This window comes from Stegostoma tigrinum, chromosome 11, assembly GCF_030684315.1.
Source record: "Stegostoma tigrinum isolate sSteTig4 chromosome 11, sSteTig4.hap1, whole genome shotgun sequence".
Taxonomy (NCBI): Eukaryota; Metazoa; Chordata; class Chondrichthyes; order Orectolobiformes; family Stegostomatidae; genus Stegostoma; species Stegostoma tigrinum.
This window is the reverse complement of record NC_081364.1, coordinates 63,424,571-63,440,053: the sequence shown is the minus strand read 5'-3', so window position 1 is coordinate 63,440,053 and position 15,483 is coordinate 63,424,571. Positions and strand designations below refer to the sequence as shown.

General features: G+C 38.2%; 1 protein-coding gene across 6 annotated transcripts in view; it reads left to right on the top strand.

Moving 5' to 3' along the window:
• The window catches only part of dock3 (dedicator of cytokinesis 3), a 1,242,443-nt gene that overhangs the window by 1,157,115 nt on the left and 69,845 nt on the right, over positions 1–15,483 (top strand). For all 6 annotated transcript variants that reach the window (XM_059649508.1, XM_059649506.1, XM_059649505.1 and 3 more), the window contains 2 exons: positions 7,230–7,316; positions 10,737–10,841. In XM_059649508.1, the coding sequence (XP_059505491.1) occupies positions 7,230–7,316; positions 10,737–10,841 (192 nt within the window). The remainder of the gene's footprint in view (positions 1–7,229; positions 7,317–10,736; positions 10,842–15,483) is intronic.

Below are 15,483 nucleotides of genomic sequence, written 5' to 3'. Positions count from 1 at the left end.
GAAGTGTAGGTGGTTGAAGAGTAACCTTATTGAGGTTTATGAAGTGATGAGGGGTGTAGATAAGGTGAATAGTAAAGTTCTTTCCCAAGGGTGGGGAGTTCAAAACGAGAGGGCATAATTTTAAGGTGAGAGGAGAAAAATTTAAAAGGGACCTAAGGGGAAAACTTTTCACTCAGAGGATTGTTTAAGAGTGGAATGAACTGCCTAAGGAACTGGTGGATACAACATTTAAAACATATTTGGACATGTACATGAATAGGAAAGGCTGAGAGTGATTATGGCCAAACATAAGGCAAATGGGACCAGAGTAGTTTGGGAAAGTCGGTCAGCAGGACAGGTTGGGCTGAAGGGTCTGTTTCCATGCAACGACTCTAAAAGCTGGCTCATTGGTCTAGGAGTATGGTTCCTATTTTGGAATATATAAGGATTGAGAATATAAGAGATCCCAGACCCAAATCCCAGAGGAGCCAGTAGGAGTTTTTAGGCCTCTACTCACTGCGTCTTATTCTTTTCAGCTCCAATCTGATTGAAATATACTAGACTGTTGGGGTACTTGACTGGGTAGATATGGAAAGGTTGTTCTCTTGTGGACAAGTCTAGTCCAGATAGTGAAATCTCAGAATAAGGGATCACCTATTTAAAACTGAGATGGGGAGGAATTTATTCTCTCAGTGGGCAGTGAATCTGTGGAATACTTTATTGCAAAGGGCTGTAAAGGCTGAGATCATCATGACTGAGACAGACAGATTTTTAATCAGTAGGGAACGAGGCTTACATGGAAAAGGTAGAAAAGTCGTGTTCTCATTGAACGGTAGAGAAGATTTGGTGAGTTGAATCACGTATCTTATGGTCATACCATATTATAATTACTGTGTTTGAATTTACATTGGTCAAAATTTGTGATGAGTACTTTGGCAAGCTGCCAATCATGGGTAAAGTGGAGTGAGGGACACTATAACATGTAAAAGAAAATTAGTGGAGATGCTAGAGATCTGAAATAAAAGCAGAAAGTGGGACCTGAAAAAGAGACATGGTCCTTTTAGTGTCCCTCACTCCACTTTACTGATGATTGGCAGCTTGCCAAAGTACTCATCACAAATTTTGGCTAATGTAGATTCAAAGACAGTAATTACAATATGGTATGACCATAAGATACGTGATTCAACTCACCAAATCTTCTCTACCGTTCAATGAGATCATGGCTTTTCTGCCTTTTCCATATAACCCTCGATTCCCTACTGATTAAAAATCTGTCTGTCTCAGTCATAATGCTCTCAGCCTCTACAGCCCTTTGCAATAAAGTATTCCACAGATTCACATGGTACTCAAAACGTTAATTCTGTTTTTCTAAATTTGCTGCCAGAACTGCTGAGATTTCCTAGCGTTTACTATTTTATGACACTGTATCATGGCTTGCTTGGATTAAAGATAATTGATTTATCAAGTGCTGAATATTATCTTATCCTGCAAAGTATTGTATGCATAGGGATTTCTGTTAAGGGAGAGCCATAGAAGACAGATTCAGGACCCTTTCATCATTATCACTGCACACAAATAGAAAGCTGGGAGCTGCTGTTTTTGTTCTTAGTCTCCATTTGTATCTTCCTTTCAGATTTTGTTATGATGTGGAGGTGCTTGTGAATAAAGTTAAGAATCACTCTCCAGGTTATAGTCCACCTGGTTTATTTAAAATCACAAGCTTTCGAAGTGCCACTCCTTCATTATATACTCTTAAAGACATGCCTTTGAAATGTAGGTGCTGCATTATATTTGCATACTCCAGTTCAGGTGCAGTGAGAGAGGGCATACAGACATACAGTTAATAGACAGAGAGATCAAAGGATCATATAACTGGTGTGAGTGGAGTGAACAAACATAAAATGGCTAATGGAAAACTCTGTTAGAAAGGAAACACAAGTTTGATTGATTAAGATGCAAATTCCAGAATCTGTTTCAAGTCATTGCCCCATAATGATTAAAGATTTTATCAGTATCTGCCTAACTTTCCAAACTTCAATCAGGCAGAGAAACAAAAGGCGACATCTCAGGTCAAACACTGAATTGTAGGTGTGCGACCTTGTTCAGAATCTGAATTCTAACCTAGTATCAGGCTGGTTTTACTCCAAAAGCAGGAATTTATAAAATGCCACAGTAACCGACTGGGACTACTAATTGTGTGTTTTCTGACCAAAATAGAATGTATCTGCAAGTAGACAAACATCTTGAATGTAATGTTTCACCACATGGATTTGTGTGTGAGAGAGGTGATGCTATCAAAATCAGACAGTAAGGAAGATTTTACAGAAACAGAACAGTGTGGTGGGGTCGCCTGTGGCACGACATGAACTAAGATTACATTGATGCTGTCTTCATGGGTACAGAACTTGGCCATTGGTTTCTGCTCGCGATTCTGCATTGTTGTGTATCCCTAAGTCCACCTTGGAGGACACTTACCCAAAGATTGTAGGCTGAATGCCCTTGACTGCTGAAGTGTTCCCTGACTAGGAGGGAACACTCCTGTCTGGCCATTGTTGCGCAGTGTCCATTCATCCATTTTCATAGTGTCTGCATGTTCTTACCAAAATGTCATGCCTCAGGGCATCCTTGTCTGCAGCATATGAGATAGACAACATTGGCCGAGTCACAGGAGTTTCTGTGATGTACTTTGTGAGTAGTGTTCCCATGTGTGATGGTAATATCCATGTCTATGATCTAACATGTCTTATAGAGGTTGCCATGGCAGGGTTGTGTGGTGTTGTGGTAGACATTGTTGTGAAGTCTGAGCAGTTTGCTGTGAAGAATGGTCTGTTTAAGGTTTGGTGGTTGTTTTAAGATAAGAAGTGGAGGCATAGATAGAGTTGCTAGCCAGAGACTATTTCCCAGGGCAGAAATGGCTAACACGAGGGGTCATAGTTTTAAGCTGGTTGGAGGAAAGTATAGAGGGGATGTCAGAGGCGGGTTCTTTACACAGAGAATTGTGAGAGCATGGAATGCGTTGCCAGCAGCAGTTGTGGAAGCAAGGTCATTGGGGTCATTTAAGAGACTGCTGGACATGCATATGGTCACAGAAATTTGAGGATCAATGGTCGGCACAACATCGTGGGCTGAAGGGCCTGTTCTGTGCTGTATTGTTCTATGTTCTATGTTCTATGTTCAATGTAAAACACACACAATTTGTAGTCATAGTCAGTTAGTATGGCATTTTATAAATTCCTGCTTTTAGAAAATAAAACCTGCCTGATACCAGGTTAGAACTCAGACACAGATTCTAAACAAGGCCACACACCTACAATTCAGTGTCTGACCTGAGATGTCACCTTTTGTTTCTCTGCCTGATTGAAATTTGGAAAGTTAGGCAGATACTGTTAAAACCTTTAATTATCACAGGGCAGTGACTTGAAACAGATTCTGGAATTTGTGTCTTAATCAATTGAAACTCCTTTCTAACAGAGTTCTCCATCAGCCATTTTATATTTGTTCACTCCACTCACACCAGTTATGTTATCATTTGATTTCTACATGTAAACTTGTGTCTGTGTGCTGTCTCTCACTGCATCTGACGAAGGAGTAGTGCTATGAAAGCTTGTGATTTCAAAGAAACCTGTTGGACCATATCCTGGTGTTGTGTGATTTAGGATTTTGTTAAGTTTTAGTCATATCAATCAGATGTTCACTAAATAGATGTTACAGGTCTCTACTTGAACTTCTTTTGATAGAGTAATGGTCAAATAACAAAATTAAGATTTGCATGTTTGTACAAATTTCCTCTGTTACAATTTGCTGTCAACCTGTACAATGCTGTTGAGAAGTTGCTGCATTCACACCATACTGCCTGTTTTGGGGCGCTGCCAAATTTGTATCTCCCAACTTTTTAACATGTACTGCAGACAAACTCCTGGGTTCCAATCAACTCTGTTACCCTTGTCACAAAGTTTGCTGTTTGTCCATTGATCTGTATATTGTTAAAATCAGAATGTTTCGTCGCCTTGCTGAATGAGATGTTAGACTGGGTCATCTCTCAGATGATGTAAAAGATTCCACGGCATGATTACAAAGAAGAGCAAGCAAGCTATCCTTGGTGTCCTGGCCTATGTTTATCTTTCAAGCAACAACACAAAAACAGGTTATCTTATTGTTGTCACATTACTGTTTGAGAGAGCTTTCTGGGTACAAATTAGTTGCTGCGTTTCTTACATGATAACAGTGATTATACTTCAAAATTATTTTATTGGCTGTTAAATACCTGGGGATATTCTCAGGTTTCTTTATTTTTAATTCTGTTTTTTGGTTTAATTTATGTTATTTTGGAGTACTTAGACTGTCACCCAGCCTAGATAGGAGCTGAACCATGGGTTATATACCCAAATCTCTTTCAGCTTCAATAAACAGTACTGGACAGTATGGGAACCTTTTTTTAAGTTGGTTTATACTCCAGTGATTATATACTCTTAAAGACATGCCTTTGAAATGTAGGTGTTACATTATATTTGCACACTCCAGTTCAGTTATATACCACAAGCCCATCCCCTCCTTCCTATCACCACCACAAACAAGTAGACTTGTCATAAAGATTGAAATTGATGTTGTTAATATAAATTCACCTATATTTTAAAATAAGATATATCTGGAGTTGAACAAACTTCTACTTTTGGTTCAGTTTTCTCAGGTCTCCCACCAGTATGCATTTTTTTTGGTTAACTGAGGTTAGCAGGCAGATATTTTCTTCCAGACTTCAACTAAATCTTTTTAGAAGTAGCTTCCAACACATATTTGTAGATGATCTGTGTTTAATTACTTTCTGAGACTTTTACTTCTCTACGTGTGCCAAATGACCTGGCCTCATTCAGCAGCTCACATAATATCCTAATTGAATGACTCCATATACAATATCATATTTCAAAATTATCTCCTAAAACTCAGTGAGAAGTGGAGATAAACTAATAATGGAGATGTTGAAGAATTCAGAAAAGGGTTAATTTGAAAGCGGTATATGGAATGTCAAAGCAACAGAGCAGAGCACTGTCTGAGTAAAAAAAAGTACAGAATTGTTCAGAAATGGATAGTGAGAGTAACAAAGATAAATCAATTCAGAATCCAGGTACTTCTCAACCTGCAGCTCTAACAGCTTACTGAGTACCACTTCCCTGATGATTGTTATTTTCCTGCATTCTTCCCTTCTGTCCATTTTCTGGTTTACAAGTATTTCTGGAATGTTGATTGTATGCTGTGTAGTGAAGACTGGTGTAAAGTATCTGTTCAATTCCACTAGGCTCTTATTATTTTGTGTTATTAATTTTCCAGACCAACTGGGACCAATGTTTTCTTTGTTAGCTCTTTTGGTTTTCAATATCAGTAGAAACATTTACTGTTTGTTATATTTCTAGCTTGCTTTCTTCTTCTTAATATTTTAATAATTCTTTGCTGTTCTTTATATTCAGCTTGATTATCTAACTTGCCATCTATCCTTGTGTAATTATATGCTTTTTCTTTGAGCTTGTTAATATCTTCAACTCTTTTAGTTAGCCACAAATAATAAAAAAAACCTACTCTTGGAATTTTCCTTTTTTGTTGACGTGTGTTTATTCCATGTAATCTGAAATATCCCCAGAATTGTCTGCCACTACATCTCAATTGATAAGTATTTTAATCTAATTTTCCAGTTCACTTTACATAGTTTTGCTCACAGGGAAATATGATTCAACACAGTATTACTGAGTTAAGAGTGCAGTATCAGCTAGGATTCATGGTGTTCAATAACTGGAACCCAACTGAGTGACAAAAGGCAAGTAAAAATCAGATATTTCTGAGATGCCTCCACAGTCAAGTAGCCTGATGACATTTAGTGCCCTAGCTCACATTGTTCTAAAAACAAATTGATTTGAATGAGGAACCATAGGATATCCTGGACTATCACTGTGGGAATCAGTTAATGTTGGGTGTGGAGAAAAGGAAAAGAGACAAATCAATCTCCAGTGTTGTTGTTTGATGTTACCCAGAAAGGATGCTGTTATCTGATACATTCTGTAATATCTGTCTCTTTTCCTCTTCCTATCTCCGCTTAGACTCTTTCTCCTCTTTATTTTTTGCCTTTATTTATTTATTCTTACTTTTTTTTAATCTCTCATTATCTATCCATCTGTTGGTCTCTGTCTTTCTTTCTCTGTCTTTCTCTCTCTCTTAAAAAAACTATTCTCCACCCCCACCTTTCTGTCTCTCGTTTTCTCCATTTCTTTGCCAGTCTGTCTGACTCTTTTATTCCTCCCTTATCCTGCTCTCTTTATCAGTCACTCTCCAAATTATCACTAATTTGGAAGATAGAAAAGAATAATTGATTTCTGCCTTTCCCTTGACACCACTGACTGCTTGCTTAATTAGTCACTGACAGCGCCAGGCACCTTTCTCAGCAATTTACTTAGACAATGAACAACAGTCAAAGGGCATCCCAACCATTATCGATCATAGCACTCCTACTACCACCTAAGGAAACCAGAACCTAGGATCTTACAATCAATGTAGTTCTTTTGCATAATAAAATGAAAAGCAAAATGCTGCAAGGTTCTGACGAAAGGTGATTGAACTGAAACATTATTTCTACCTTCCTGGCTCCATAGATTCTGCCAGACATGCTGAGTGTTCCTAATTTTTTTTTATTTTAGTTGAATTGCATGTAGGTTTTATTGGAAAGGGCAACAGGGAATCTGTCCGCTCACTGATTCATAATTTAAATAGTTTTCCTTATATATTTCAGAAGTGTCCAAACTTCATGACCTTTGCGTGCTGCTTAGGTGTGTCACCAAAGAGACTCAGCCAATGTTCCCATTAATTTGCCATGTATCACAAGCTGTGACTGCAGACAATTTGTGTACAGCAATATCCTATAAACTGCAATGATAATGACCAGATATCTATTTTAAGCATTGGGTTGAAGATTTAATTTAGGATTTACCCATCAATAAGATAAATCTCCAGTCTCAGAATTCTCAAACCAGCAATTACAATAAAAAAAATTTAAAATATAAACAGAATTACCTGGGTTACTAGGGCTCAGGGGTTGCAGTCTCGATACCCCTAGTCTGTCTGAATCTAGGACCCATCATTCCTCCACAAACTATACATTATTCTGCAAGGCTTTATTAATCCTGCTGTCAGAAATTAGTCTTTGTTCGAATTATGTCTTTTTTGAGTATTTCTATATTTAGTTTGAACGCACTCATTTTTTTTGTCCACAGTGCTGGGAGTATGGAATTCCACTCTGTCGGGAGCTGGCCAGTCAATATGAGGCCCTCTATGATTACCACAGTCTCAGCTGGATCCGGGTATGCAATGCAAAACCATTCGTCATACCATTTCCTTCTTAATACAATGAATTTTAATCAAGTCTAATTTTATATTGGACATCTGTAATTGACAGCGAAGAGTCTGAGAAAATATCTGCAATTTAATCAAAAGTACACAGACCAATGTTGTCACAACAACATTAAATGTGACATTACGTATTGATGCTGACCGCACACCTTTTCAAAATTCGATATACATTCGTAAATAAGACGTGCTATTGGTAGGTAGTCCTGTGCAGAATGTTGGGCAATTCCCCAATGTATAACGGCAAAATATTTTGTTGGAGTAATAGCTTTGAGACACAGACTCCCAGCAGAGAGGCCGCAACAAGATTTTCCTTCCAAAGGAACCACACACAACTTCCAATGTGATTATACCAGTTACCACACTGACCAGCATGAAACTAAACCCAACACACAGAAAGATCTCAAATTCAATTCCATACCTGCCTTGGTTCAGTAAGCTTCAACACTTAGTTTCAAAAACTCTACAAATCAATTTATCTAGCCTTTTCTAAGAAAGAACGCTGGAAAATTTTACTTCAATATATCAAGGCTATGATAGTGAACTCAAGAACTGTTCCATTAAGTGTGTTACTCAATTGTCGATCCTACACAAGGGTGCCATCGCCTGAAGCCCAAAGACTGCTTTTCAGTGAGAAAGTTCCAGATTTCTATCACCTTTTGTGTGACAACATATCTTCTGAAAATACCTCTGCACATCCTAGCTCTAATTTTAAGGTTATTCTTAATTCTGAATTCTTCCTGGATAAACTAGTTTCTCTCAATCTGCCTGATTATCACCTTTAAACATCTTAAACATCTCATAGATCACCTTTAAATGTTCTTAACAGAATATAAACTTATTCTATGCAACTTTTCTAGATCGAAAACTGACAGACACAAGAGTTCTGTTTTTTAATTATATCTCTCCCCCTCTAGCCAGGAGTACTGGGGTCAATCCCATTATCCTCAGCAGCATTCATTTACTCAATGCATATGGGACTGGAATATTCCCTAGTCAGTGAATCAAACCCACACAGCAAGGGATGGACAACTTGAATGGAATATAATTTAACATGATAAGCCTTTGAAATTATTAATGCAGTTGTAGACCCTACAATTACCCATAGTGCCATCAAAGGCATTTCCAGAACAGTCTCCTGCCACCTGTATTCACTGTAACTTTGATTTGTGAGTGGAACTGTTTTCTCATGATAATAGAAAAAAAACCAGTTAAAAATGCTGCTTTCATTTCAAAGGGAGAATGCATTTAAGCAGTGATTCTAGGATCTTGCTGTCCCAGGAATATTTATATTCAGAAATAGCTACAACTGTCTTACCTGCGGTCCCTGAGTGCAGGCTGGTAGGCTCACCCCCTTTATATTGGTGTGGAAACGATCTGTATAATAATCCTTTATATAAGTAAAAGTACCCGCTGTGTTTCTTAAACCATGTGGACCAAAAGGTTCAAGGCTTTTGCCATGTGAACAAGGAAAGGCCAAATCATCCACGCTTTCTGTACCTGGACAATATATGTATTGCAACTAAGATATTTTGTTAGGTGAGAGTATTGTTATGACCTCAGTTGATGTTTCTGGGGAGCATGGTGGCTCAGTGGTTAACACTGCAGCCTCACAACGCCGGGGACCCAGGTTTGATTCCAGCTTCAGTCTGTGTGGAGTTTGCACATTCTCCCCGTGTCTGCGTGGGTTTCCTCCAGGTGCTCCGGTTTTCTCCCACCGTATAAAGATGTGCAGGCTGGGTGGATTGGCCTTGCTAAATTTCCCGTAGTGTTCAGGAGTGTGTGAGTTACAGACAGATGGGTCTGAGTGGGATTCTGCAAGGGTTGGTGTGGACTTGTTGGGCTGAATGGCCTGTTTCCACACTGTAGGGATTATATGATTCTAGACCAGTCAGATCCCAGAATGAAATCTGGTATGATAAATCATATATTATTTTTTCTTTAATTAAACATGGCAGTCTTACTGAAACATAAGCACACAAGACTACAGATGTGTTTTTACCAATAAAATAGAAGTTTATTAAGCAAGAGAGATAAAAATAAAACAAAAACCATCTTGAAAGTTTGAAAAAATTAAAAAACAATACAAAACAAAATCCCAAGTAAGAACAGCAAGTGCTGGAGATACTCAGTTGGGCTGGCAGTATCTGTCGGGAGAGAAACATTGTTAATGCTTCAAGTTCAGTATGACTTCTTCAGAACTGAAAGCAGCTGGAAATCTCCAACACCATCACTTTATTGTTAATCAGACATCCAGAGAAATTCACTTTCCATTAGATCTGTAAGCTTTACATGACTTTTTTCTCAGTTCGCGTCTTGTTACCTGCAAGGCTTTTTTCTTTTGACCACTCATACTTCCTTATAAAGAGCTTATTCTTCCTCAGCCCTTTAATAATTTGTAAAATTCCAAACAAACACTTCTGGTTTGAATGTTTTCACAAACTACACCCCTTACTTACACTGAGGTAATTTATTTCCTTAACTGCTCTGAACAATCTCCTTTTCTAGGAGAAACTCTTGCATTTGATCCCAGTCAGGTCTTATTCACACTGAACAAAAGTTTTCCCATTTCCCAGTTCCTGTAAGCTAAAATCAATCCATGATTATTCTAAATCAAAATATTTTAATAATTTCTCTCTTAATATAAAACTCCACAATATAAACAAACTTGCATTAACACTTCAGTCATCTGCAATTTGATTTAAAGTTATGCGGGTGGAAAATCTGATTTAGTTAATTATTAAACCCCTTTCAAAAAAAGACCAACACCTAAAGGCTACTAGTTGGCAATCTAAGCTCTTAAACAAAAAATGAATACATGTAAATCACGTACCTTTAATCATGATTTCATGATCTAATCCATGATTGGATGGCAGTACAGGTTCAATAGCTGCCTGCTGTTCAATGTACTGTATAAACATGTCTAGGATCAAACTTGGTAGTGGTGCCCACGAGCATTGATCAACCTCATGAAAACTACTGTCTAAATTCTAATACTGACTATGTACCTGAGGAGGTTGAAGGGCTGTCTGTGCCTACAGAAGACCAAAAGGCATAGGAGCAGAAATTAGGCCATTTGGCCCATCGAGTCTGCTCCGCCATTCAATCATGGCTGATAAGTTCCTCAACTCCATTCTCCCGCTTTCTCCCCGTAACCCTTGATCCCCTTGATAACCAAGAACCTATCTATCTTAGTCTTAAAACAGTCTGAGAACTGTATCTTTTGCGAGTCAATGCCTAGAGTAAAGGACAGTCAGATTGTTACTGAAGTTATATAAATAGAATGCGATTTATTCAAACCATTGTCATTACTTTCAGTGTTGCAGTATTCAAGGATCAGCCCCTAACCACTAGTTTTTCTTCATTATTAACAGAAAATGGAAGCTGCATATTACGACAACATATTGGAGCATCAGCGTCTGGAACCAGAATTCTTTAGGGTTGGGTTTTATGGTAGGAAGTTTCCATTTTACCTACGTGTGAGTACAATCATATTTGTTAATTTTTGTGTCAGTGTACCTTTTCAGATGTTTATTTGTTTTCTAAAATATTGAATTGTTCTGAAAGATAAAGATGGAGAAATAAAGATAAAGAAAGTCATTTGGTTCCTTGTAGCTCTGTCTTCTAGGCATAAGCTAAAATGTTCCTTCCTTTCTTGTCACATCCATATTCCTTAAGTGCAGCCTATGTTTACTTGACCTTTCAAATACTATTTCCCCTGTAATTTCAAAAAGATCTCAATAATAAAAGTCACAGTGCTTCAAAAGATGAATGAAGCTTGAGTCTGGACTCTACAACAGATTGTGAGATTGAGTTTGATTGCACAGGTGTAGAAAAGTTTGACTTTGCTTCAATTGTATCTCTATAAGATTATGAAACATTTTTTCTGTGATTTGTTTCGTCAGTGAATCGGTGTTTATTTTCACAACAGTAAAATGTGTTGAAGGCCTCAGTTATTTATACTTTAATGATCTGTTCAATTGGAATCTTTATATGGTTTAATAAATGGGCAATTTTTTTTCTAAGCAATTTCACACATGCCAGTGTAGCTGTAGGTGCATTGCTTCTGTACATAGTATATATTGGCAAGTGGTCATAGAGGGTACAAGAGTCATTGAAATGGATGAGAGGCATGAGTTAGCATTGATTTAGCATGAGGATTTTAAGAGGCTATGAGGGATTGAAGTGGGAATGAGTTGACATTGAAGGTAAAAGGGACCATGGGGCTAGGAGGGAGCATAGGTAGGCATTGAGTGTGTGTGCAAAGCAGGGGTAAAATGTTTTATACTTCCCTTTCAAAATGTTCCTGAATCCGAACTGTGGTTCACAACTCATCAGAGATCTGTGAACCACAATTCGCAGAAAAGATGTTCACATCTCAGGGGAATAGTGATGAAATCAAAGACTCCAAACCCCACATTCCTGGCCAGGTCAGGAATATAGGATGTGAATTTACCATTATTAGTGCACTAAAATCCCACCCTCTGTTCTTCACAAAGCAAGGATTAGGTCAGAAATGTGCTGTTCCTGAAGGTGTAACCAGAGTTGTGTGCCAGACCCAGTCTCTAGCTTTTTCCCATTTCCCACATGATTATAATTAAAAATGAAAGTGGCACAGAAGAGCACAGCAGACATGTGGGATCTCATAGAAGATTTACCTTTCAGTGGGGTAATCCCACCATCAACTGAAAATCCTGTAGCCACTGCCAGATTATGAAAGAGCCTTCAGGGGAGGTGATGCATCACAGCCATAATTTTTCTGCCCAACTCAAATACCATTAACATAAGACCAGAGAGCACAAATGTGGTAAGGGTATTTTTCAAAATTAAATCCCACTCATAAATATATCATATTACATTCATTTTATTCATACAGGCATCAGCATTATTTATTGAGACTCTTTATTCCAAAGAACTAAATGTACTGGCACACCTTATTGACACACATCAATTGTTGCAAGGCAATCAGGGACAGTTCTCATGTGGAAGAAAATATTTGTAAATGACATTGGTCATTCAAGACCATTCTCAGTTGGGATAATTGAAATGTTGTGGTGAACCCAAAGGTTGTAAGGACTCTGCCATCCAATACCCTGAGTTGGACATACATTTGGACAATACGAACATCAACCTTTAGGCTCCTACTTTTCTTACCTCAACTTGCTGCTCCCGCCACCTACCCTTACCTCAAAATCCCAAGACCTTACCACTTCACTTCTCCCTCAGATCCACCTTCCATTTTCCCCGGATCTTTTTTCCACTCTTCCAGGCCTTGACCTCACTCTATATCATCCACTGCCCCCATCACCACGCTCACCTCTTCAAATTATGAGACTCCATGCAAATGTATTCCCTTGCTTCCCTTGTGCCATCAAGTTAGACAAGGAAAACTGCTGACGTTGCATGCAACCACACAAAGCCAGCTACTGTATGCAACCTCTAAACAAACATAAACCCAATGACAACATCTTCATACCTTGAAGGGTGGACATAATATGCAGAAGTTTTATGCTCATGTGTTTATGGAATACAAACATATTACAAGCACGATCCTGCTACAGGCAGGCGTAAGCTTCAGTGCACTGCAAACACACCACTGACTTTATCTCTGCATCTCAATCTTCCATTGAGAAATTCAGATTTCAGAACCCATCTGATTCTGTCAAACCACTCACCACATTTCACTCTTTTGCATATAATACAATATAGTCCTTCCCATAATATCCCATACCTGTCCTTTCCTACCTGAATAGTTTTTTTTACTGATGACTCTGTATGAACTCTCTGCCTTTCCATGTCAGGCAACTTCATTATATTTTACTTTCAATCATTGCTTATACAGCAGCAACACTTTCATCTTCCTCTCTGCGAGTCAGGAATCCCTTGTTTTGTCCTTTATCCCAGCTCAAATCTCTCCATCCTCCTTTTCCTTCATGCTCAACATCCTATTCTTTCTTTCCTCATCAGTATTTCCAGTTACCTTGCTTCACAAGTGGATTTTTCTTTCTACATTACACTTTATTCATAAAATTTTCAGACGTACAGAGTATAGTGGTTCAGATTTGGCATTAAGTGTAATACAGTTCAATTTCTTTAGGTACTGTAAATGGCATTCTGAAATGCCTCATTGCAGCTTACAATTAAAAGTTACATTTACAATGTAAATTCTGTATCAAACATTTTTGGTGCATTCATGGGGTTGTGCATGGACTACAACCCTCAGTGTAGCATGGCAAGAGAGTCTCATGGCTATGGCCTTTTTCCACCAAGCTTTTGCAGTGCTGTGCCAAGCTTTGTTGTGTTCTTCACTATGTGACCTTGAAGTCTGCAATGTTCCAATCTGCAACATTTAGCTATTTACAGCTCCTTGCACTAGGAAATCAAAAAGCTTTAGGTAACGAAGCGACATCTTTTGTCAAATTGTTGGTCTTCTAGCAGCAGTTGATGTTTGTCTTGGCATACATCTCTCTGACAGCACAAAGGGTACAGGGCCCTGAGTTATGGAGGTGTGCGTGATAAACCTCAACAAAAACCGCCATATCTCTCCCAGGCCTTCTTTGTAAAGGCACACCACAGTCATCTTGTGATGGCAATGAAACTCCAGCTGCATATGAAGAATCTAACAAGGAGGCCCTTCTCAGCACCAGCAAAGCTAAGTTTTGCGGGTCACCCAGTTTTGTTTTCTGAATATGAGGAGTGCTGTAGAACTATAAGTTGTAGAGTTAGGACAACATTGGGAAAATCAGTCCATTGTCTCAAAATGTCTCTTTACGTTTTGCTGTTTATATTTTTGAGTCTGTCAAAATGCAACTCAGAATCCACATGTCTGTGATTTCATATGTGTCTTTCTATGACTGAAAATACATTCTTCATGTTCATTCGTGAACATTATTAGAAGACCATCAAGTCTTTTAGTGAAGACAGAATGCTTTGGTGGAGACTGTTTATTACTTGCCACAGAGCTTATTTCTCCACACTAAACAAACCCTGTCCACCACCCTTGTGCTGGCTGGTTCGTCTTTATATATACGTCTAAATAAATTTTCTATCTATCTGGTTGGATCTGTTGTGGCACACTTTCATGGTCATTAATCCCAAAGTGAGACTTGAGCTCACAGCTTCTGGCCATTGTGCCACAAGATCATATTATACACATGTAAGTATAATTAACTAATCAGTAGCCAACATCTATTTATCTTATTACCTTCAACTGCTATGAATTTAAAGTCTGTCAGATTGATGCTAACGTTGATTACAGTTATTGTAACTGTATATCTGGATGTATATATACTGAGTGTGTATACTGCATATCAGGGATGTTGAGTACACATAAGTTTCTGTGTCATTGCACATGTTTCTATGTACTGAATGTACTTCTGTGTCTGGTCTTCCAAGAGTATGCTAAATGTGTAGTGTGTGCTGGGTGCTACGTTTCTGTGTGTATGAGGATATATGTTTTGAATTCCTGCTGACCCTGCTTGTGCTCAAGTAAAATAAGGCCACTCATAGCCCTTGTGGTAAGACTGCCCTCCAGTGGTCTGTATGGTTAGTACAGTGAAGGTTTTCATGTCCAAAATGGCAGCTGTACTTCAAATAATGTTGTGAACCAGCTAGCACACTTGGAACCGCGCACCTTCATAATCAGGTGGACATGCCAGCATGAAGATGTACAAGCCAATTTCCCTGATAAATTCAGAAAAAGTGAATATTACATTATAGGGTAGAATTTATATTGCATCTGAAGTAATAATTTTCTGGGCATTCTATATGAAAGCATGATGGTACATCTTACATTATTTTTGCAATAAGAGTAAAAAATATACAATGGACAGATGTTCTGCACCACACGGAAATATTAATATTAGCTGTTGAGTACAATTTTTATTCTCTCAGCTGTTGTTGTGTTTGCTCTTGGAAACATTGTTTTGATGTATTTCTAATACGTAATTTTATTTAACAGCATGACTCTTAACTATAGAATGTTTTTATAAATGTATAAATTCTGAGCATGTGTCTGGATAGCACACTGCATTCACAGTTTACTGTTTCAATTCCAACATCTGGGAAAGGTCCATCACAGATAGATTTCATCATTGTTTGTACGGTCTGCCACAAGCTGTA